Here is a 26,030-nt window from a genome sequence, read left to right as displayed (position 1 = left end):
AGAAATGCCTTTTAACCTTTTAAAATTACTTTAGTATGTTTGCATTTCTATTTTCTTCTTCTCTTTCTATTGCAATGTTTTAGTTGTATCATTTCTACACATGGCTTATAAATGGCAGACAAGGGTCATGATCACAGAGAATGGTAAATACCTTTTTCAAATAATTTAGATCTTACTTGTCATTTACTACAGCCCGGATATTTGTGTTCCCCCAAAATTCATATGTTAAAATCCTAACCCCCGAAGGTGATTATATTAAGAGGTGGGGTGTTTGGGAGGTAATTAGGTCAGGAAGGCAGAGCCGTCCTGGGTGAGATTAATGCTCTTATCCAAGAGGTTCCAGAGAGATCCTTCCTTCTTTTCACCATTTGAGAATAAAACTAGTCTGTGACCCTGATGAGGGCCCTCATCCAACCATGTTGACACCCTCATCTAGGACTCCTAGCCTCCAGAACTGTTGTTTATTTATTTATTTTTTTTAAAGAGAGAAGCACCTTGAAAAGATGAATGAAGAGGCATGTGACTGACACTGGACATCAAAAGAGAAAAGGGCATATGCGATAGAGGCATTTTTACAAATCTCAAAAAAACTAAATGCAATGAACATCTCATAATAATCACTGAGGTGACTATATAGGTTTTACATTTATTATGATCACTAAGAAACAAAAAATACAGAAATAACACATGCTATCTGTAGTAAAGTCATGCGTATCACAAGGCTTGTGGATTTGAGCCTCAACTCAGAGTGGCATCAGGTGTGCTGGGAGCAGAAGGGTGGGGCTATTTATTACGATCAGAACAGAGCACACAGGGTTCCACCCACAGGATCTTCAACACAAAAGAGTATGCCAAACGGAAGCAGCTGAGGCGACTCTGCACTGTCCAATGCATTACACATTATATAATTATCATAATTATCCAGCAAGACTCTAGTATTGACATTTGCATTCTAGCTCAACCGTTACATTTATTACTCTTTATCATCAAAAATGTATGTGCTAGCAAATCACTTTCCACCCATTCAAATAGTGAGGTAAAGTCCAATTTGAACATATCAGCAAGGATATTCCCAAGCAGAGTGACTGGCAGAAAATGTGATTAGAAAGAGATAGTTTACTTCTACACAGGATTCGGCTTCAGAGGGAGGGAAACAGAATCAGCTTTCTGCCTTTTCCTCACTCTCTCCACACTGGCGATCACACCCCAAGTGTATATTGTGCATGTGTGTTAATATGCAGGAGATGCACATGCAGGAAGCCCACTGCTAAGGGTGACTCCTGCTAAGGGTCCTGTGTTCGGGCCCTTACTGCTTTCAGCACAGAATTCCACTTGCTATTCCTTTGCTCCTGCTGCTCTCTCTTATAGCGGTCTTGGAAAGAACTATGGTTATCTTCGTCCTCTGTCTCCGAGATGATTTCCATCTTCTGAATGATGAGTTTAATAAGCTCATGCTGTTTTTCCAGAAGAGAAGTCACGTCCTTCAGCCTAAAGGGACATACAGGTTTCATGAATTTATTTCAGCCCTCCACGTGCACAAGGCCTGGGGACCAGAAGTGCTAACAGGTATCGGGTTACCTGTGCTCAGGTTACAGACTCCGGACAGTCAGAATCCTGGTCAGGAACACATATTTTCAAAGTATAAGCGATTTTCCTACGGTTATACTATTGGTTCACAGCTGGTTTATTTAGGTTTCCATTTTAAAGATTAAAATACTGTTGCACAGAAAGGTTAAGTGCCTTGAACTCAGGTAAATGAACCCTAAAGCCCTCACATTTAACCACTGTACACTATGCATCTGCTCCTGGGATCCTCACAATCTTTCAGAGCTTTGATGTATGACTGGAGATGGCTCATGAGGGATGCATGCAGCTCATAATACTGTTGGGTGAGTAGCAGCAAATAAGTTGTTGGAGGTTCTAGGAACTCTCTCACGATTCCCAATCCCCTGGCAGCATCAGTGAGTTAAAGCATGCCTTAATACAGAAGATAAACACAAATATACAGTGTAACCCTTTACTATGCATCATTATTTAAGACTTTTGAGTTTCTCAAATATGGATAAAAGAAGAAATACATACCGGTATTTCTGCTTCAATATTTCTACTTCTAAAGCTGTATCCGCATTTGGTATTTCTTGTCTTACTTCTTGGGTGCAAAAAATTTGGTGAAATATGCACTGTGGGATAAAAGATTAATAGTTACTCACATTAAACTCAATTCAGGAACTATTTCTTGAACATGTGCCATAACTCAACTTCTGAACCAGGGTGTGCTAGCACAGGTATCTAACGAGAGCCATGCCCTCAAGGAGCTCAGTCTGTTTAGAGAAATAGACATGCAAAGAGCTGTATAACAAAATTATACACATAACAGAGCAAAGTACAGGATATATAAATAATACAAAAGGAGGGGGAAACTGGAGTGGAGGATTGTTTAGGAAAAGGTTTAAGTGAATCATTTTCATGAGGAAATTCTCATGAAAAATGTCCATCATAAGTGGCGGTATTTCATCCTGACCTGTGTTGCTCAGTGATTGGAGCGCTCTGTGCACTGAAGGGTCTTGGGTTCAATTCCAGGTCGAGGTTACAGCCTGGGTTGCAGGTTACATCAGAGCTACCAGGGTATGTGCAGGAGGCTACAGGGCTATCTATGTGTCTCTCTCAAACTGGTGTTTCTCTCTCTCTCTCTTTCTCTCTCCCTCCCTCCCACTCCCTCTGAAAAGCAATAGAGAAAGTATCCTCAGGTGAGGATTAACAACAACAAAATAAGTGGTGGTATTTCACACAATATAAGCTATTTCTCTCAAACTGCTTAGCATCATATGCAACACAACTGAATTTCACCGGGGACATTTCTGAAATGCTATTTTAATATTTTTAAAATTTAGGATCTTTAAATGATTGGTGAACTAGAGAGGATCGAGGGCAGATGTGAAATGACCAGGAGTGAGGTAATTCTAGGAGTCTAGGCAAGAGGAGACCACCTAGCAAGTCTGATGGCCTAAACCTGTGATTGACTGAAGTGAGGGGATAGGAAGAGGGAGGGGCAATGTCAAGGCTGCCATCTGCACAGGCAAATGGTGTGGATGTCAATTGACATAAGCAACTTTGGAGAAGGATGAGCTTTTCCACCCTTTCTCTGTAGGGGATGTTGGGAGGGAGTGATTCGTGGGAAGAGTGAAAGGCATGAGCTTGTTTTGCAAGAGTTTGTTTTAAACATGCTGAATTTCAGGGACCTCAGACACACCAGGGAAGATGTCAAGTCAACAGCTGGATACAGAGGCCCAGAATGCACAGAAGAGCTGTAGGCCAGAGATATCAATCACTGAGCTCCTGTGTTAGGTGGTAATTGCAACCATGGATGTGAGTGGAATCAGATAGGGCGATAGTGTAGAGTCAGAGTAAAGCATAGGCTGACACTTAGGTTCCCTTTATCATGTTATGACTACACAATGGAAACTTAACCTACAAAGAACTCAGAAAGAATATTCATAGAGAGGGAGCCCAGGCATGGTTAAGATTAGCATCCAGTACTTCTGACTCTTAGTATAGTCCCTTTCCCATTATAATACAGCTAGAGACCCGGTGCACGAAATTCATGCATAGGGGTGGGGAGGGTCCCTCACCCCTGCCTGCACCCTCTCCAATCTGGGATCCCTCACAATCTGGGACTGCTGGCTCCTAACTGCTCATCTGCCTGCCAGCCTGATCGCCCCTAACCGCCTCTGCCTGCCGGCCTGATTGCCCCCTAACTGCTCCCCTGCCAGCCTGATCACCTCTAACTGCTCCACTGCCTGCCTGATCGCCACTAATTGCCTCTGCCTCGGCCTCTGCCACCATGGCTTTGTCCAGAAGGATGTCTGAAATGATGATCGAAAGGTCGTTTGGTCTAATTAGCATATTACCCTTTTATTAGTATAGATGGCCTGGCTTAATCTCTGTGTATTTTCTATATGTATTCTCCATGGGTGTGTATCTGTGAATATGTACACATGTGTTCTATATAGGCACACAGACACACACATACATACATCTGCACATATAAGTAAGTGATATGTGATTAGGAAAAACAGCACACCTGCAATGTAAAAAAGTTACTTAAATAGTACACCCACCAAGTGTTCTCACAGGGATGTGGCACATGTTTAACACTGAAGCTTTAGCTGAGCCACATGGAGAGAGGCCACTGCACTGCCCATCACTTTCTCATCCTGCACTATTTTTTTAAAACAAGCTTATTTGTTTCCCACAAGCAGAGTGATTCAGGGTGTGTAGAAAGGCACCCTTTGGGCCTGGCTAATATGGTTCAGTGGTTGAGTGTAGACCTATGAACCAGGAGGTCACGGTTTGATTCCCAGCCAGGGCACATGCCCAGGTTGTGGGCTTGATCTCCAGTAGAGGGTGTGCAGGAGGCAGCCGATGGATGATTCTCTCTCATCACTAACATTTCTCTCTCTCCCTCCTTCTCCCTTCCTCTCTGAAATAAATAAAAAACATATATTAAAATAAGTAAGTAAATAAAAATGAAAAGGCAACCTTCAGGAATACACAATGAAGCAGTGTCGCACTGTCTATGCCATGTTTGTTCCATGTACTTACTAGTAACCCTCGGCTGTATCTGGCTCTGTTGGGATAGACGATGATGGATTTCTGATCCACTTTGCGTAGGAACCAGAGCGGCAGCTTCTTCTCTAAGTTGGTATGGAGTTCCACCTAAAGTGCATATTGGATTTATTGATAGGGATCATTCATTAGTAGCTGGAATTCTCACACTGCACAGACGAAAGCGTTAGCACAGCAACTGAACACTGACTGCTGTGTCACTGACGCTGGGCGGCCAGTTTCCTGGGCCCCTGGCAGCCGATCACCTGCCCCTGCCTTTCACCACATCCACCCGCGCCACAGTGGCTAGATGCCTGGTTGGCCCCATGTTGACCTCGAAAGAGGCTTAGACAGTTTCTCAATTCCTCTGCCGACATTGTTGTAGGATTTTTTTTTTTCATTTTTGATTCTCTGACGACCACAGGTGCACCAGAGAACATGCATTGCAGGCATGTAGTGAGAACATGCCCAGGCTCAGCAGAGTGTTCTCAGGACTCAGCCACGCCTGCATGTGAACGGTTCAGGTGGTGCTGATTCGAAACAAACACGACACTCACCTGCATGGCAATCCTCTTCAGCAGTGCGTGCTTCTGGACCTCGGCAATGTCCCCAACTGCCAAACCGATCTGAAGCACAACACGGCATTGCATCACGACCAGTGTAACGGCTCACGTCAAAATGCACTTACGGTCTCCCTGGATGCTGTCAGTGTGGCATGGAATTCACCAGCAGGGCCCTTGAACACTTTGCTCCCATACCCCACGGAGAGCTGCGAAGCCTGTATAACTCCTAACAGCAGTGGCCATGGCGGTGGGTCCAGTAATGGCAAGTGTTATCATGAAAAGTTAAGACATAAAAATAAATCTGAAATTCATTTTAATTTCAAGTAAAAATATGTTCTTTTGGGGGAGGACGGGAGTGATGTGATATCAAATGCCGTTGGCAATAGCCATGCACCATGCCTGGAAACTGCAGGAGTTTAGCATCTAAGGTGGACAACATGGAAAAGTTAAAACATTAAAATGAGGGAATGAAGAGATTTATATATTATGTATGTTTGGCAAGAAAAGGTACACTTTAGGGGTGGATGAGGCTCTGGTAATACAAATCCTCCTAGAAATCCATGGCTGGGCAGAATTAGGTGATGGGAAGCTGTCAGCTCAGTTCTACTGAGTCCAAATTAACTCACTCTTCCGCTGGGAGACACTCAGGGCCTGTGTCTGCTGACCCGGCCCCCTGCTTTCTGAGAAGGGCTCTGTCAGTCCCTCCAGGTTACCACCATATGCCCAGTGCTTAGAATAGTGCAGGACACATAGTAGGCACACAAAAAAGCTGCTGAATGAATGAGCAGTGAAAGTCTATTCCTGCTGAATGAATGAGCAGTGAAAGTCTATTCCAGGGTGTACAAATATAGTCAGCAAGTAGCTTTTATCTGGCAGGATAATGTTTTCTGTTATTAATTTGCAAGTCCTGCGATGGGCAGTCTCTCTGGTTTAGATCTTACATCAGAGGTGCTTGCCTGGCTCTGAAGACATCTGAGTCTGCTGAGCTGTGCGTCCCATAATTTATTAATACAAGTTATAAGCTTGTAAGCCTCATCATTTACTAATTAAAATAAGCAATATATTAATATTAAATGTTAATCAAATACTATTAATACTTAATAGTAGCTAACATTTGAATGCATATATGTTTTAAATTCTTCATATTAGCTCATTTTATCCTCACAATAACTTAGGAAGTAGGTTTTATTATTGTCTTTCTCTGATTTGTGTCCTCAAAACTATGATAACGGACTCCGGTGATTGGGGTGGGGTAGTTGGCTAAGAAAGTCTGCCCAGCAGAGATGATGCCTGGCCTGAATGTTGAAAGCTGAGAAAGAGTTAACCAAGGTGGGGGGTTCCAGGAAACGGAAGAGCAGCGCCCAGGAGGCAGGAGGAAAGCCTGGCACACCCAGTGACCGCGTGTGCTGGTGTGTGTCTGGGTAAAAGCTGCGGACAGTGGGGAGTTGGGTGAAATCTGGGTCAGATCCGGATCATGAGGACCCTGTGTGCAGTGCTCATGGACTGAAGCTTTAGAAGAGTCATAGAAAAACCTTTGAAAGAGACACTGACGGGCCCAATTTTTCATGATCAGGGCATCACTGTGGTGATAATTTGTGGGAAGGATTAGACAGAGAAATGAGATGAGATGGAGGAACTCTTCAGTCTTCTGTAGCAGTGGGGATGAGGCACCACAAGGGCGAGAGCTAAGAGGAAGTAGGTGGAGAGGCAAATGTTTATTGGCAGAAATGAGGAAAAGGGGGCCGGGTGGGTGGAGAATATCGAGTCAGTCTGAGGAAGGAGAACAGTGTCTGTCTTGGCCCTGGTGGGTCTGATTTTGCTCTGGGACAAGCAGGTAGTGAAGCTCACTGGCTGTTGGCCGTACAGATCTGCGGGTGGCACCGACCTGTACTGCTGCTAACCCAGGTTCTCCTCTGGAGAATGGTCTTCCAAACGGAAGTGAGTCTCAGAGACGAGTGTGGGCTTCATGTCATTCTTTATTATTCTTAGTTGCCATCTTTTATTTTTCTATGTCACCAAAATAAAACTGGAGTTGTATCAAGTCAGTGAATCAAAACATTACATAGTCTGTATTATTATTTTTTCTTTCTGGAAACACTGCCCAGCACGGTCCCTGGTGCATAGTCAGGCTCCAAAAAAGTGTGTGGACTATGTGCACATTCGAGTAAATGAATAAGGAAAAAACGTGCCCTGTAATGCCGGCTAGGACTCTCCATGGACCTGGGATGCGTGCCTGCCTGCATCAGCCAGGATGCTCAGGGCTGGACAGGTTCTCTGTGGAAGGGCACGGACATGTCCATATCTGCTGGGGGTAGCCAGCCTCTGACTTTTTAGAGGGGGCATCTGAATGTCACAAATACCTCCCACCCTGGCTCTCCACTTAAATCTCTGGTCCATGAGAGATTCAAGAGATGAGTTCTTCCTCCTTCACTCCATGAAGGTATCTGCCTAACCTTTGCCTTCCCCTGTTCCCGGCAACCCTAACGCAGCACACACCATTCATCTTTATATCCTTATTCTGCCTTGGAGTTCTTCATAGCATTTACCACCCCCTCGACATCATGCTGCATACTTACCTGTTTACTGCTTAACTTCATGACTAGTTTATAATCATGTAGGGGTTGGGTATTGATCTGTCTCTGTCCCGGCACCTGGGTCAGTGTCTGGGTCACTTAGGAGATTCTTGATAAGCATTTGCCAAGTGAATGCATCTTTGCATCCCCTGGGCCCCACGTTGTGCCTGGCACACTCAGGCCTCAGTGAAAGAATGGATTTCACAGGTGTCCCTTTTTCCTTCTTGGAGGGAGATGGGGGAGGCTCCGAATAATGATTATGAAATGCCTCAAATGATCAGCAAGCAGGAAATACAAGGATAAATTACTTACAAGTAAATTCATGAGGACGATTGGGACAAACATTGTGAAGGTAATGAGTTGTATAAAGGACAGAAGTGGATATGCCAGTTCATTTCTCAGAAACGGCTCTAGGAAGGCATCGCGATAATTAATGTCTCCTAGCATCATGCTGAAGGTCTGGATTATGGAAAGCAATGGAGTGCTGAAAGCATCCTGAGGAGAGACGGGAAGGGAACCATGAAATGCAAAATGCATATAATGAAAAATGGTTCCTGGAGAGTAAAATGATAAAAATCGTATTTAAAATATTTTTAAAGTCACAGGACTACAGCTACTAAAATACAGGGATAAAAACTACGAATAAACTGGTGGTAAAGTCGTCAAAATAATCTTTTCTGCACACAAATCATCGTGCATTACACATAAACGTTTTGACAATGGAAAAAAGTCATGTAATAAGGCTATATTTTTCCTGCAGTGAAAATCATTTGAATGCCAATATATCAGATAAAATGAAAGTATCCAAATATTGTTGTGTTATTATTGATATTATACACCATTGAGACTTCAGTATAAATATATATTCCCAATATTTATAGCAAAAAAATGAACCACAGGCACAACTCCTCACCTGTATACTCAGGAGGACGTAAAAGCTGAGTCCAAAGGCCAAAAGAAGGAAGATAAACACGACTGTGGACCTCAACAAAGTCTTCATAATTACCTCCAACATAACGATGAAAATCCCACAGTTCTCAAATCTAGGAAGATTTGAAAAATTAAAATATTTATTCACTTTTTTTTTTCAAATGGAACTCACATTTGACCCAATAATCCCACTTCTAGGAATATATCCCAAGAAATCAGAAACACCAATCAGAAAGGATATATGCACCCCTATGTTCATAGCAGCACAATTTACAATAGCTAAGATTTGGAAACAGACCAAATGCCCATCAGCAGATGAGTGGATTAAAAAACAGTGGTACATCTACACAATGGAATACTATGCTGCTGTAAAAAAGAAGGAACTCGTACTATTAGCAACAGCCTGGATGGACCTAGAGAGCATTATGCTAAGCAAAATAAGCCAGTCAGAGAAAGATAAATATTGCATTATCTCACTCATTTGTGGAATATAATGAACAACATAAACTAATGAACAAAAATAGATCCAGAGACAGAGAAGCATCGAACAGACCGTCAAACCTCAGAGGGAAGTCAGGGGAGGGTTGGGGGAGGGGTAGATGTCAACCAAAGGACTTATATGCATGCATATAAGCATAACCAATGGACAGAGACACAAGGGGGTGAGGGCATGTGCTGGGGGGAAGGGCAATGGGGAATTGCACAGACATATATAATACCTTTATCAATAAAGAAAAAATAAAAAATAAAAAACCTTGCAGGAAAAAAATACATTTATTCACTTTTCTGGCCCAGTGTATTTCATTCAGGGTCAATATTTATCATGCACTAGGCACTAGTTTCCACAGATGAGATAACTGAGGCCAGTTACTTTCCAAAATGAGACATGAGAATTCATGAAGCATCAAGTCTTATTTTCAGTCCGCTCACACTATCTGCCTTTTTCCTTTTTCTTTTCTCTTCTTTTAATGTTTATCTTTCATTGTGTTACCACTTGACCAAAGTAGGAGAGAGAAATCATAGCTTCCCAGTATCCAAGATGCTGCTACCAGACGATGTGGGGATGAGAGAGATGAGTTGTGTGGTGCCTCGGTGGGAGTGACGAAATGAGCTCATGCTTCTGGGGGCATCTGTCGCAGGCACATACCCATGCTTCACTCTCCCATCCTTACAGCTCCCTACACTTTCCTGTGTCTCCCCAGCAACCTACATTGTGAAATGTCTGGGTAGATGATGGGTGTCTTCTGACTACTAACTTGTACTTTTCCTTTGACAAGACACCCTGTTAAAAGGGGAGTCATAAGATTTTAAAGCTGAAAGGGACATCAGAGGACTTAGAAGCTCAGTTCCCAGAGACATCTAGGACCTCGCTCAGGTCACTAAATAGTGGCAAAGCCAACAGAGTGGCACTGCCTGGACCTATCTTGATGCCTCTTGCCTTCCAGGTCAGCGCTCTTCCCACCAGATCCTGTCCTTTCGGGGGTCGGGGCTCAGCCCCACTGCACTGTGCTCAGGACAGCAATGCAGACCTATGGTGGGGAAAGCGCTGTCCCAGGGTTGGACCGACTTTGGTAAAATGCTCACATCTGACTTACCACCTGAGATCTTGGGCTAGTTACTAACTCAGTGCCTCAGCTTCTTCTTTTATAGACTGTGAGTAATAACATTTACCTCTTGTTATTGTAAAGATTGTGTGAAATAATATTTTTAAAAATCCTCACCTGAGGATATGTTTAGAGAGAGACAGAGACAGAGTGAGAGTTAAACACTGATGTGAGAGAGAAACATATATGAGATCGAACCAGAAACCTAGGCATGTGCCTTGTCTGGGAATTAAACCAGCAACCTTTTGGTGTACAAGACAATGTTACAAAGAACTGAGCCACCGGCCAGGGCTGAAATAACATTTAACTCAACAGCAGCAAGTGTGGGAGGCAGGGGAGCCTGGTCCTCCTTTCCTCTCTAGAATTAGAGTTTTGGGGTTGACATTTTCCCCTCCTATCACTATTACTCACCATACCTAACACTTCCTTTTAATTGTTTTAATCTAAAGTAAGTAATTATCAAATAATACCAGGCAAAACAAGAATAGCCAATACTTGTATACCCATTTACTCCCACATTTAATCTAGATTTGACTAGACTGGTGGGTCTGGATTCGAGGGGTTTTTTCCACCCAGAGAATAACTGGCAATTATCTAGAGAAATTTTTTATTGTCACACGGGTGGGGGACGATTACTACTGGTATCTAGCGGAGAGGCCAGGGATGCTACTAAACAGCCTACAGTGCACAGGACAGAGCCCCACAATAAAAATTATCTGGTCCCAAATTTCAGTAGTGCCAAGGTTGAGAGAAACCTGGTCTACACTCTGAACTCCAAACCTCCCTTCCCTTTTCCTTAATAATATAAAAGATATCCTCACAATTTACAACATTGGAAAAGGAAGAAGCCAGTTATATATTTATGGGACTTATAATAGCTCTTTTTTATATTAAACATGCCTAAAGGATGTTTAAAGGATATAGAGATCATTGAAGCCAGTTTTACCTCTGAAGATACATTAAGAAGTTCATCCAATAGAAGTAAATGGCAATTGCTCCGCATTGCCACTGCACGTGAGCTGGTATACTGATGAACAAGGGTGACACGAAAATAATGCTCGTTGTGTAGATAACCCATTCAGTTCCATTGCTCTGATCCAATATGTAATTCCTTTTCTGGGGTTAAAAAAATGAAGAATTACCCTATGTAGAGATCAAGACCTGACATCTTATGGATGAATATATATTTGTAATGAGTCACAAGAGTTTTTCGTTGTTGCAGCTGGGGATTTAGGACCAAGGAGCCAGCTCCTGCCATCCTGGACTGGACTGCGCTCTTGGTTCATATCATTGTTGGAGGTAGCCCAGCCTCTTCTATTGACCTGGCACCTAGGCAGTCTGATGCCTCTACAAGTTTCTGGGCTTTCCCCATAGAGTCCACGTCATCTTAAGGAAAAATCTGGGGATGGAGGGACTGCAGGTTGGCTTCGTAATTCCTTTCTGCCTGTATATAGACATGCATGTGGAATTCCCAGGATACAAAGCAACTAATTCTGCTTCTAAGGAGGTTTGAGACCTGTGCTAAGACTAAATTACCATACCGCTTTGGTGTATTTTCTATTCTTAACTTAAAGGTGTCATGTAGAATAGGCCATTATCAATAAGAAAATGTGGAGACCAAATCTGTAGTTCTCATGTTTGAAAATGACAAGAGATATTACATAATATGCCCTAAATCATTTAACATACAATAGAACAATACAGTCTAACTCTCAGAATTGTGACAATTTACTGAAACTATATACATACAAAAAAGTACTTGGCAATGTATATGTAAAACAAGTGCAAAGCACTATTATCATCATGCAAATACCCATGTGCTCATATTATGTAGAGAGGTACATTTCCATAGAAAATGAGGTATTGTGTAAAAGATATAAAACATAGACAGTAACATGCACAAAAAGTATACTCCAAAAGTGAATAATAAAAGACTGATGCCATTTATCAACCCAAGCAAGGACCTACAGGTAATTTACATAATCCTTGTGTCTGATCTGAACTTGGTTCATCCATTTTAAGAAGTAAAGTAGAAAGTAAAAAGTATGATAAAAAGTTCCCCAATTTTGTTATAACTTGACATTTTATGCAATAAATAAAGTATTCCTTTTAGAAGAGGAATAAAAAAACAAACACATTTGCAATGGAGTCTTGGCCCAAGTAAGTTCTTTATAAACAGTTACATTCAAAATTAGAAAATTCAAAATCTAACTTTTATGTCAGCAAAATATTAAGTCGCTATCAGAGAAAACACAGAAAAAGTCATGTGTAGCCAGACAGACCCACATGGACTTGTCATTCTGGACCAACTCGGCTTCAGGTGTGTCAACAGGCACCGTCCAGGGCAAAGAGTGTATCTAACATCCCGCAATTTCTACATCTGGAGAAGTTTATGCTTGGTATTTCCCATCTATACATTTTTCCAGGTATGTGATTTTATTCTGACATTAAAATATTTATTCTGCATATTAAAATATTTACTAAATTAATTTGCATTCTGCATATTAAAATATTTCCAATTTTAGAGATACAAAATGTATTGTTTACCTGTTGGAAAATCTGGACCAGTTCTTTGCAATATCCAAATAAGCTTGATAAAAAAACTAAAATCATACAAACTTTTATAGAATATGAATCCTGAAACAAAAAAAATAATGTAAGCACTTACAAGGGTATACATTAAAACAACACAAATTTCTTAATAATTTCCACTATTACATATTTGTTATTCTTTTGCTTCATTTCTATGTACTGTCCATATTTGCTTTAAACAGAAAATTACTGTGATGCCAATATAAAGAAGACACATATTCATTTTATAATGTCCTAAGACAGGTTCAGAAATTGCCAATGGAATTCCAAAGGAATATGAACCTATGCAAAAAATTATTTTACTCTGGTAAAATGTGCATACTATAAAATTTATCATTTTGAGAGTTTTACATTTTATCTGTACATTTACATTTTAAAATGTACACTTCTGTGGCATTCAGTACATTCACAGTGTTACACACCATCATCACCATCTAGTTCCATAACTTTCTCATCACCCCAAAGGGAAACCCTGTACCCACTAAGCATCACTCCTCTCTCCCTACAATCCCTGGCAGCCACAAATCTGCTTTCTTGGAAACCAATTTTAACGTTTTCTATTTCAGCATTCAAGCTAGCATCTCATACATGTCAATTCCTTTAAATTAATTTACGAACTCTTTACTGACCCATTTATTTATATTCCCTCTCACTTCACAAAAGACTTTAGGAGAAATTGTTAGCATATATGAATCCTATAGGCTATTTATAATAATAAAAGTCCTTGTATTTCAAACTTATAATAGGGCTAATATTATTAGGGAAAAAAACACACTTTTTAATAATCTTTTAAAAGGTTGAAATATGAAAATAAGTGGAAAAATACCTTGGTGTCTAATATTTCTAAACGATCACTAGTTTCATTGATGATTCCAGTTGAGTTGAAAGCCATACCTGGCTTTATATTGACAACAAGAAAGGTCATAGGCAGGAGACCAAGGCAATAAGATCCTAGGTTCATAATATGGGCTCTAAACCCATAAGCCAACCTACAAAAGAAAATAAGTAAACCATAATTGAGGAATTTCAACATTAAGATACTGTGGAAAAAGTAGTTATGATCTCTCTCAGAAGTCTATTTGGTAAATCCACTGAACTTTAGAACCAAGAAGACCTTCGAATTCATTTTTTTTCATTTTCAAAAAAGGAATCACAACTTCCCAGTAAGTCACGAGTTACTTAAAAATCTCTCACCAATTAATGGAAGAGCCGAGACATTAGCTCATATCTACTAATTCCATGTTGGCTCTTCCCAGGAACACACCTCTCACTTCATTCATGTCCACTAAACTGCAGGACCCAGGAACGCCTCTCATTGTCTTATATAGTGACTTCCCCTCACCCCAAAATATGCCATTTAATGTAAAAAATAAACATCATCATCATTTTAATACCAAAATATGCCTTCAACACATTTCTTTTTCAAACATAAAAATACCATTTAAACATAATTATTTAGAAGACTTTTAATAAAATTAATGGAGATATTATTTAAAAGAAATACTACCTAATACCCACCATTTCATAAGTAAATATTCTTTGCACACAGGATGGTTGAGAAGCTCTATGCGGTTATGGTGTACCATTGTCTGAGAAATAAAAAAAGATCCATAAAAATACAACCATATGAAGCAATCAAGTATAAATTAAGCTTCTTGTTTGCTGGTTTTATAACTTTATCTGATATTACAAAAGTAACAACTGTTTTTGAAAATTTGAGAAACCAAAGTTCTATCAAGAATATATTTAAAACACACACACACACACACAAGCTAGAGAGAACCATTTTATACAGGTGCAAGTATTTGATTCAGTTTGTCTATTTCATTTTCTCACTAGTTAAAGAAATCAGCTTTTCAATCTTATACAAGTTGCAACTGGAAAGGACATTTAAGATAAATAAGCAAAAGCTACACCCTTGGTCTTTCCTTGAAGAAACCCAGGCTTATCTTTCTGGAAGCGTTTTAAATAGTAAAGTACACATAACAGTGGTTAAATTAGCCTGTATTTTATAAGTTGTCATGAGTTATTGGAGCTACTAATATCTACCTCAAAATTAATTTTTAATTGTTCAATAAATTCATAGAGGAAGTGATGTTAGCAAGATAATGGACGAGGAAGCCCCAGAGCCTCCTTCACCCACTGAGACAACAGTGAGTAGCCATGTCCTTTCACACCAGGAGCTCATCACATACCTGTTACCTGCTTCCTGTGCAGTTACCTGAGTCTGAAACCCTGGTTTAGACAGAAGTAGATCAGCCTCATGGCTTTTATTGACTCATCTGCTAGAAATGTGCAAGAACTCTTTGGACTAAGAACTGGTTTAGAACAAGTCTCTAGGGAAATTTGGGTCCATACTGAGCATGTAGGGCTTGCTCTCTGATTGCATTTACTCTTCCAGAAGGATCTAGGAGCTTCTGAAAGTCAGAGTTTACCGTGGGGCCAGTGGTCAGCTGAACTTGGAAGCTATGACTGTTAAATGCCAAGCCCCACATTTTCCTCTGATTTACAATGGAGCAAACTCTTAAATATGTGTGTCTGTATTTAGGTGGACAGCCCATGTTGTCCCTGGTGTATTGGATTCTGGGTTGGGACAGGTTTAACATAACCATGAGGATGAAAGTGATCAAGAGTGTGGAACTTTAAGGAGACCAAATTATAGCAATTGTGGAAAATTATTGCCTTTTTTTTTTTTTACTAAAAATAAAGGTTGGGGCCACATGACAGACAGACATAAAACTATAAATCTGGAATTCTCTCCAGGTCCCTTCCTGAACTATAATACCAAAACACTGCAGAGCCCATGTAGAAATTACCTGGATAATGAAAACACTAGACTTACATTGATGGTTGTGAGAGGCTCATATGTAACATCCTGTGCATTTTTTTTCGTGAATTCTAATGGACATTGAAGATATCTGAAATTATACTCGATCTATAGGAGATATAATTTTTAAAAGTTTTAGTCTAGTATAGACCCACAACTGTTCTTGACAAATCACAAACACAAGCCTACAATTCTGTTGAAAATTAAATGATTCAAATAAAAGTTGAGTCATCTCATCTGAACAAAAGTAAATTAACTTATTGCATATTACTTAAAAAAATAAATATCCTAGGAAGCTGTTATTTGATTGATTTTTAACTCATAATCATTGATTTTTAACTCATAGTCATAGTCACTTACACCCAATTTAATTCTTCAGGCAATACTATACAAGAAAATAGAAGACTAGAAGCAACTCTAAATAATGCTATTAAAAACAATTAAAATATTAGGGGGAAACAGGATCTAAGAGGTAAATTATCTCATAAGTAGGAAATAGAGTAATCTGACAAACGAAGATAATATTTACCACCTTTTGAGATTGGGGAACTCTACTAATATTTTTAATATACTTTAAAGAATTATAATAAAATAAACTTCAAATTGTTATGGTTAAATAAGCTTACATGGTAGTCTCGGCAGGACTTGTCTTCCGTGGAGGGTGTCATGCAGCAATCTAACAGCACCTTTGGGAGGAAAAGTGGCTAAGATATTGGACAGGAGAGTAGAGAGGAGACAGGATTTGATCCCATCTCTAAAACAATACCTGAGACATCCCTTCCCTTCTTTTGCTCCTTGCACCTCCAAGGTAAACTATAACCCATGTCATTCATGAACGAAGTTTAAAAAATAAAATATTACATTAACCACTGCACACAGAAATAAAAGTGATTCAGTAAAATGCCATCCACTTTGAGAAACAAAGTACATTTACTAAAATGTAAGAAATCTTCCACTGGTTTTGCCCAAGATTTGGCATCTTTCTGGGCTTCTAGAGAATATGTAGATACTTAAGGATTCCTTTGCCCAATGCCTTATAGTGATCATTTCTTGTCTCTTGCCCCTAATCTGCTTCCAGAGGAGCCCTGGGGTCTTTCTTTGGCCGAGTTCCTATCTGCATTGCTCGAGCCTGATACTGTGTTTGCTTCTGTACCTCGCTTGCTGAGCACTGGGACTGACACAGTCTTCATCTAGAGCAGCATGGACAGGGCAGGGGGGATAATGTTACAAGGAGAAATTCTGCAGGCCCTCCATATGCTTCTTTTTTACTCTTCACAGTTTGGATACAGGCATATAAGAGAAATATCACTGTACTACCAGGGAAGCAATTGCACAAGAAGGACAATACATGGCAACTAACACTGGGCATTAGAGCTGAATATACAAAAGGAGGAGGCAGGAGTGAGAGGTGGGAGGGTGCTTGCCCCACCCAAAGGAGCAGCTGCTACACTGGCCCAGCGATTCCTGCCTTGTGTGCAGGGAGGCCCAGTCACCAGATCTTCTGATTTTTATAGGAAGCCAGATATCTAGATCTTTAAGGTGGGGCCTCCTAGTTTTAAATGTTAGCTACTAATGCAAATTTGAAACAATAACATGCATTCCATTAAAAACAACTAGAGGATTTGTTCAGCCAGCAATCGCCATTAGTAATCTCTGCTCTAGACTTGGATTATTTGAATAAAAAAAATCGGTTGCCCATATTTTCTGTATTCCACATAACAATTGGATTCTTTAATTCAAGTAGGTCCTTCCTAAATATTTGTTGGCTAACTTCCCTTATGCCCTGTGGGAAACTAGAAACTTTTTAAAGATGGAAATTGCTACTATTTAGGTTGTGATTACAACAGTAAATCCTCACATTATATTATATGCCAAGCATAACCCAGAAGGAGTTTTGTTTGGAGAGCTTACTTTCATGCATTCAGGGAGGTATTCTACCATTTCCACGACTGGACATTTGTTGCTTGGAGAATTATGACTAAAAGCCCTAAAACATTCTTCCCATCTGTAAAACAAAATAATTAAAAAAAAAACACGAGTCTTAATTCTTTTGTTCGGCACAACCACAAAGCTACCAATTGATACTCAAGATTGTATCTTTATGAGAAACCTGAATTGATTCCAATGGAACCAATATTTGAACCAAGATGAATCCATGAATAAGGGTCCTTGTCCATTAATGAGAATTAGAAATGTGGGCAAATTCCAGGATGGTTGTTATCATTGCTTTTCTCTTTCTCTAAATGCCTTCTAGAAAAGGTAGGCTTTTGCCTTCTTTTTTTTCCTGAGATCATAAGTTGGTCATGTTGGGTAGATATTCACACATTCACATACATGGGATAGCAACAAGAATACTGGGTACAGGATATTTAGCATCTAATCTATTTATTCATCATGTATTGAATTAAACTACAAAGTAACATGGGTCAAGTATGTTAACAAGCACGGGTCCTGCCAAAACACTGCAGAGTCTGCCGCTTTCTTCATTTCCATCCAGTTAGACGGGATAAGATACTTACGATACCAAAAAGGAAATAGATCTACAGCAGGAAGTAAAGAAGAGCCCATATGTTACCCCCCAGAGCCAATCTATGTCATAGGAGACTAGTACTTAAAACTACTCAGACAGATTTTCTGTTAACCCTATCAGCAACTCCATCTAGAGCAGTGGTTCTCAACCTGTGGGTCGCGACCCCTTTGGGGGTTGAACGACCCTTTCACAGGGGTCGCCTAAGACCATTGGAAAACACATATTGAATATATAATTACATATTGTTTTTGTGATTAATTACTATGCTTTAATTATGTTCAATTTGTAACAATGAAAATACATCCTGCATATCAGATATTTACATTACGATTCATAACAGTAGCAAAATTACAGTTATGAAGTAGCAACGAAAATAATTTTATGGTTGGGGGTCACCACAACATGAGGAAGTGTATTAAAGGGTCGCGGCATTAGGAAAGTTGAGAACCACTGATCTAGAGCAGTGGTCGGCAAACTGCGGCTCGGCTAACAGCAGCTCTCGAGCCACATGCGGCTCTTTGGCCCCTTGAGCATGGCTCTTCCACAAAATACCAGCTATTCCACAAAATACTGACTTCTGAGCATGGGACACTAAGTTTCAATCGCACTGTACGTGCACGCCCGCACGTGGTATTTTGTGGAAGAGCCACGCTCAAAGGGCCAAGGAGCCGCATGTGGCTCGCGAGCTGCTTTTTGCCGACCACGTATCTAGAGTATCTGCACAGTCAGTAGAAAACTTCCCGTTGCACACTTGCATTGATGGGTGCTTCAAAAGAATGATCAGCCAGGGATCTTGAGGATGTCCCATGTTCATGAACACAGGCCTTATCTGCCTGGAACATGAGATGGTTCACCTCTGTGTGCACTACTGGGTAACACTGGGCCCTTGTGATTATATAGAAAAACTTCGGCACCAGAAGTGGAACAAACCACTCTCCAACTCCATCATAAAAACTCCTGGGAATCTGGTTCAAAAACCCACCGCCACAAAAGACCATGAGTTAAGGAAGATTCCATTAGATGGCACTAATCACAACAACTTGGAGAATATTTTCAGCAACATCCAGTTTTGGGGGTTCTGTTGGCAGGAGAGTGTCGGGGAAGCTCAGATAGGGCAGGGCACAGCATGCTTGACAGTGACCATGGTGCCAGACACAACAATGCCTGAACCCCCGAGTCTCCCAAGTCAGCCACGAAGGCGGTCCAAGCTCCCATGATTTAGAAATGGAAACTGAAGATCAGAGTTCAAACAAAATGTCTGCTGTCACCCAAAGAGTTCATTAAACGTTTCTGTAAGTGGCCGGTGTTCTCAGTGGTTAGAGCAGAGGGTCTGCAGGGCATATAAGGCCCACAAAATCATTTGGTCTGGCCCTGCCAAGATATTAGCAGTGAGTTAATTAATTGTTGGATAATTTTGTATGGCCTGAGAATGATATGATAAATATCCAAATGACCATTAGCAGAGAAAAGGTTCCCCACCCCTGGGTTAGAGCGTCAGCCCGAGCACCAAAGAGTCATGGGTTCAATTTCTGGTCAAGGGCACGTACCTGGATTGCAGGTTTGATACCCCCAGGCTGGTCAGGGCTCTCATGCGGGAGGCAACCAATCAATGTATCTCTCTCACATCTATGTTTCTTTCTCTCTTCTCCCCTTCCCTCCCTCCCTCCCTTCCACTCTCTCTAAAAATCAATGGAAAAATATCTTCAGGTAAGGATTAACAACAACAACAACAAAAATGTTGACTAATAGATGAAACTTATTCTCTTTCTGTTTCTTCTCAGGCTGTGAACTATCCCTCATGCCCGGGGACACTCAAGGCCATGGACAGGAAGACAGCACACCTTCTGTTCCTGATGGTCATAAGAACCACCTCCTTCCGCTTGTTGTGAATGGCCAGGTGCAGAAAGGAGGCCTGCTGCCGGTTCAGGAGGATGTCAGCGTCGTAGTTCAGGAGGAGGGCGGCAGCCTTGGCGTGGCCTTCCCTTGCAGCCAAGTGCAGCGCTGTGTTCTTTTAGAGGAAATAGAAAGGAAATGCAATGACAATGGCTCATCGTCCCTTGGCTATTTTACTGCCATGTTTCATTGTTGAACTGTTTAAAAGAAATTAGTAACAAAACTAACCATTCAATACCAAAAATACATACAATTTAAAACTGGTGGTCAGAATCCAGCTTCAAAATAACGAGTTTATAGTTCAAGCATGGTGCGTGTGTGGGGAGACGGGGTGGGGGCTGAGTGTGCATGTGAATTCCAAGTGGTTGTTTTGCCTTATTTTTTGCAGTGGAATGACTCCAGGAGGACAGAGGACAAGCTATCCGGGTAAGGATGCCGCAATGAACATAGAAGAAAATACTTCTGGGAGATTTACCATTTCGTAGAGCAGCGGTTCCCAGATTTTGGGCTTTCACAGGCTTGTAAATTTTTTTTTTTAAGTCAGAGCTTCTATAAGGCTACCAATCTTTTGTTTTGCTACATAAAGGCATTTTTATAAAGCAATGGCAATTTTCTATCATTTCATGAAAGAATTTAGATCCAATACTTGCTCCCACAAAAAGGAGGAAGAACATCATAGTAGAATAAAATATAGTCCTTCAAGTCAAATACACTTGGTTTTAGGAAGACTTACCCCTCGCCTCTTCATTTTTCTCAGTTCACCAGAGTGGTGGAAATTTTATCATCAGTCCACACAGACCCTTGAGCCAGTTTCTGCGAGACTGAAGAGGTGTCCTCAACACGCACCCACCCCATAGCATTCTCCATATTCTGTTCCCTTTTCACACGTTCCTCTCTAAGGGTCAGCATAGTAAGAGCCCAATAAAAGGCTATGAACAGGGCAAGGAAAGGAACAGGGTGGCTAAGAAGACTTCCTTACAATTTTTGAAGTTTCTTATATGCCAAGATTTGGGGTGGGAATGAAGAACACAGTACGTACCCCATCTTCATCAACCTGATCGGTTGTGCACTTCAAATTAGTGTCAAGAATGACCTTCATGGTCTGAGTGTACCCGCCCAAGGAAGCGTGATGCAAAGCAGTCCAGCCACTGTGGTCACTGTTAGAGAGATAAGAAAAGACGTGTGCATTCCCCTTACAGCTGAAACGTGGGACGGCATGCCACCCATTTGAAAGGTAGGTCTTATCAGACCAAAAAAAAAAAAAAAGCAATCTCAGTTCTAGGAACTAAATATTTATTACATATTTATAACAAATGAGCTCATTTCAAGCCTAATCAATGGTCTTAAATGATCTACCTTTAATGTATTCACACATATTTTTTAATTTAGCAGATTAAAATATAAAAGTATATAAACATAATATCAGAAACTTGGGGGCGGGTGAAACTAGAGCTAGCATGTCTGTATCAGATGTATTTTTCCCAAGGCTGTAATTTATTTATACACATTTTAAGTCCTGTTTCTTCTTTCATTGAGCATTGTATAAAAAATCTCCATGATGGTGGTATTAGTCTTCATGACCACTAGTTATTACTACTACTAATGATAATAATATCATCATGACTATAAGATACTTAACTTAGTGCCACTTAGTTTACTAAGTGTTCAGGTTCAAAGGGATCTTTCGTCTTTGCTCTTAAAGATGCTTACTTAATCCCTTTGTTGTTTTTTATGTGTGTTTTTAAACTTATTTTTATTGATTTCAGAGAGAGGAATGGAGAGGGAGAGATAGAAACATCAATAATGAGAGAAAATCATGGATTGGCTGCCTCCTGCACACCTCCCACATGTGCCCTGACCAGGAATTTAACTGTGACCTCCTGGTTCATAGGTCGACACTCAACTATTGTTCATAGGTCGACACTCAACTATTGAGCCACGCTGGCTGGGCCTTACTTAATCCCTTTGCAAAATGTTTGTCTCTTCTCACAGAAATTTAGTATTAAATACAATGAAGGCTTGACATTTTTCCAAATTATATATAGAAAAAAGTGTGAGATCCTGACACAATTTAATTTCAATGCCAGTGAGCAGCTGTGTGAGGGTGCAAGAGCCACTTCGCTATTTCAGTGATGATGTAATTAAGTAACCACTCTCTGGCCTGGCCCACTGGGGTCCCCTCTGCAGGTCGCTGCCTGGTGTTCCCATGGAAGCAGGAAGGAACGAGCAGAGCATGCAGTTCCCAGCTGCATCATGATGTTGCTGGGATTGACAGTCTGATAAAGAAATGGGGTTTTGAACATTAGCTTAATGAGCTCTTTGCTCATTCACCTGGGTGACATTAGCAGCTAGCTCATCATATGTCTATAAAACTTTTCTGGGGTTTTATTTTCCTTTTACAAAGATGTCATTTAATTATGCTACTTTTTATTATGCGTAATTATTTTAATTTGGTTTTGCTCCTTGTGTGAGAGTTAAGTATAATGAAATTCAGGGGTATTTTATATCTCATGTTGTGGTTTAAAGGCCACTTTTTATGTGTACCATTCATCAGATGGAATGAAAAGTAGAGTCTTTGCATTTGTATGGGGTGTGCATACATACACACACAGTTTTATACCTGCATTAAAAGACGGTAGCGTTATGATGAAATAAAATATGAGAAATTGTATTTCAAAGCTCCTGGGAGCTACTATGCACAAAGCCATTTATTCTGTGACCCTGAACTTCAACTCTATAAATCTCAGTATCTTCATTCATCAGTTGGCAATAACATTGACTTCTCTTTCAATATTTCAGAGGTCACAAATGTTTCAAGGAGTAAATTAGATAAAAGTACATAGGGAGATAGAAAGTTAGGTACCATAATTAGAAATAAAATAGAAAAACAGCCTGGAAATGGCTAACTAGTTAAAAAGAATACTATGTAAATATTCTAATCATATACCCTCACCTGAGAAATAAGGCACCTTTTCTCAGAAGAAGTTGGACAACTTTATCATGCCCATTTTTTGCAGCCAGGTGGAGAGGAGTCATTCCATGAAGGTCACCTTCATTCAAAAGCCTTGTATCATTCATGTCTCGCAGGAGCCTCTGACAGGTATTGATACGCCCGTAACTTGAAAAAATTAGGTTTCATATGTTCAAAGTAAATATCAAACAGAAAGATGACAGGCTCATATGTCACATCAACTGACCCTTACCTGGCTGCAAAATGTAGGGGTGATTGTTTATCTTTGCTTTTGGAATGAATGGACACATTAAAGCCAAGTAGGTTATTTACAGAGGCAGGGACCCCCTGTCTACAAGCGTAATGTAGAGGAGTACACCCATCGTTGTCTTCATCCATTACCAGCTCTTTAATGTGTTGCATCTATGGGAAAAAATTAATATTCTAAACATAACTCTGCTATCATGCTAATTACAGTGTTTTTCAAACTATTCTATAGCATAGTATTTTCCAACAAGGGTCAATATGGATCCCTTGAGGACAAAAAATATTAATAACCTGGAGGGTGATAGAGTAAGATAAATGTGAATGACAGTGCATGCTGTCTCCCTCCAGTGCACATTACTGTGATTTACAAAGGCCCTGGAAATCCCGAGAGTGAGAAATGTACTTAACAGTTTTAACCTAACATTTTCCAAGCATATCAGACCACAGTCCATCCTCCACATCCTTCCCTTGCCTCTCCCTCACCCCCAAATAACAATTTGAGAACTTAATATTAAAGTGCTCTTTTAGGAGAAAGGGGTGAAATATTAAAATGAGGTTTACTTTATCTTTTGTATGAATGATAAATTTAAAATGGATGCCCAATGAGCAGCTTAAACCAATCAATAACAAACATTTTTATTTAGAATATTCAAATACATACATTTTTATTCTTCATTAAAGATATTGGCAATACTGAAAAATATAATGTACTTCAGATACACCTAATAGTCACTCAATAAATATTAGTCAGTAAATATAAATGTGGAAATAATGTTTTCAACATGCCATCAAGTCAAGTATGATGAGCAATTTTTCTGAATTGATGATAGAGTACTGCTAACCCACACATGAACTTGGCCTTTTTATGATACCCAATTCATAATGGTCAAAAAATGAAGGAAAGCTGACTCAATATAGATAGATGGGAACCCTCTGTAACTTGGAAAATTCAGTCCCAGTGTAATTTATTATCATCATCATAATCATCACCACTACGTTGTAAATAAATATTAAATACAGAATTTTTATTTTAAAGTAATTTTAAAATTCCAGAATCAGCCTTCATAATAATAAAAATCATAATAAGCAAAATCAGTTTACTCTCTGCCGAACACAGCTATTTCTGGGAATCCATACATAAAAGATATATTACCTGCATAAACTCAGGTTGCAAATTACTTAATCCATAAGGTTGCTGTACAGTCAAATGCAAAAAATTACGTCCAAGATGATCTTTTATGTCTACTTGGGCACCTGAAAAAGCACAATATAAATATAACTTCTGTTTATTTATTTAAATCATGGCCTATGGTGTTTTAATTGAACAAAATAATTTTTATTTAAATCTCTTCCAACCTTGAACTTAAACTAAATATAGTTAAAAATGGGTTTACCTGACTGTGCGTACTGTGTGTAAAGGGGGGAGAGAATATATGATTTATTACATTAATTAATATATGAGGTCTTACCTTTGAAAACATAAACTACAAAGATGGAGAGATTAAAGATCAAGAAAGACCAGGGGACGATACCTGTTCTTTATCATCACATCAGGTTAGTATCTAAAATGGGGACAGTTACAGTACTTCTATTGCATAAAACGTAACCATTGAGAGAATGTAGATAAAATGTTCAGCAAAATGCCTGGGACATGATAATTGCTGTGTAACTATTATCTATGAGTGTTCTGAAGTAATCTTTTTAAGTATTGATCCCTGACTGCACTGAATATTACTCTAGACATGGGAAATATTCTATTTATCTTTGTATTCAAGCATCTGGCCTGATGCCTGGCCCACAGTAAACGTTTAACCAAAGTGTGTGGCAGTTCTAAAGGTTTGGCTGGGTCCCTCGTGGTACCTCTTGAGAGGAGCAGATTTACAATATTCCAAGATGCAGAAGCCGTGGCTAGTAACAGGGGAGAGCGTCCTTCAGAATCAGTGCTATTAATATCTGCTCCCTAAAATAAGACAAGTCATTCAACAAAAGGCTTATGCACAGACAAGTCAGCTTACATTACAACCTGTAAGTAATACTCATTCATCAGGTTAGAGTGCCCACGATGTGGCCAGCACCCAAGCATGTACCTGACTACAAAACTGTTTGAGATTTCCCTATAATTCATATGGTGTAACATCAGAAATCAAGGCATTCTTTTATCATTTCAGCAACAAAAATTACCCTCACATGTTAATCTATTAACTGATGTCTGTGTTAGATCTATGTTACTACCTACACCGCAAAAATAAAATCCTTTGGCCTTTAACAATAGTTGAGTTCTCACTTTAAGATTTTTAAATGTCCTCAACAAAAACATCTTCCGCATTTAGTGCATACATGATTTAAAAACACTCACAAGAAAGTGTTCACTTTTTAAAAAGTCTCCTTCATCTGAAATAGATGTAACTATCACCATATCTAGAGTTGCTATTGACAACAAATACATGTTAAATACTACAAAGGAAACTATATTCGTTGCTGATATGGTAGGACTTAAATAAATACATCATATATTCATCGGTTAAAATTTAACCCAGAGTTAACTCCTCAGTTTTTCATTACCTGAAAGGCAGCACTGAGGCAGCTGGGGTGGAAGCTTATAGCAAGTGGTGAAGTGGCCAGTCTGTGCGCCCCCCCACCCCGCAACCCCCCAAAGCCTCCCAACCTGAAGAAGGGTCAGCGAAGTGGCCAATCCT

The 26,030-nt window shown here is 40.0% G+C and overlaps 1 protein-coding gene across 1 annotated transcript in view; it reads right to left on the bottom strand.

Annotated features, from left to right (window-relative positions):
• Positions 1-1,283: 1,283 nt before the first annotated feature.
• The window catches only part of TRPA1 (transient receptor potential cation channel subfamily A member 1), a 46,304-nt gene continuing 21,557 nt past the window's right edge, over positions 1,284-26,030 (bottom strand). The window contains 19 exon segments of the mRNA XM_006086391.3: positions 1,284-1,488; positions 2,083-2,180; positions 4,603-4,716; positions 5,163-5,231; positions 8,054-8,236; positions 8,655-8,784; positions 11,222-11,391; positions 12,823-12,912; positions 13,694-13,856; positions 14,386-14,456; positions 15,710-15,802; positions 16,321-16,380; positions 17,606-17,699; positions 20,066-20,232; positions 21,157-21,274; positions 23,071-23,235; positions 23,321-23,490; positions 24,488-24,588; positions 25,195-25,324. Coding sequence (XP_006086453.1) covers positions 1,284-1,488; positions 2,083-2,180; positions 4,603-4,716; positions 5,163-5,231; positions 8,054-8,236; positions 8,655-8,784; positions 11,222-11,391; positions 12,823-12,912; positions 13,694-13,856; positions 14,386-14,456; positions 15,710-15,802; positions 16,321-16,380; positions 17,606-17,699; positions 20,066-20,232; positions 21,157-21,274; positions 23,071-23,235; positions 23,321-23,490; positions 24,488-24,588; positions 25,195-25,324 — 2,391 coding nt within the window.

This window comes from Myotis lucifugus, unplaced genomic scaffold, assembly GCF_000147115.1.
Source record: "Myotis lucifugus unplaced genomic scaffold, Myoluc2.0 scaffold_27, whole genome shotgun sequence".
Taxonomy (NCBI): domain Eukaryota; kingdom Metazoa; phylum Chordata; class Mammalia; order Chiroptera; family Vespertilionidae; genus Myotis; species Myotis lucifugus.
Note: the sequence above shows the minus strand (reverse complement) of the source record. Positions and strands in the feature narration are given on the sequence as shown.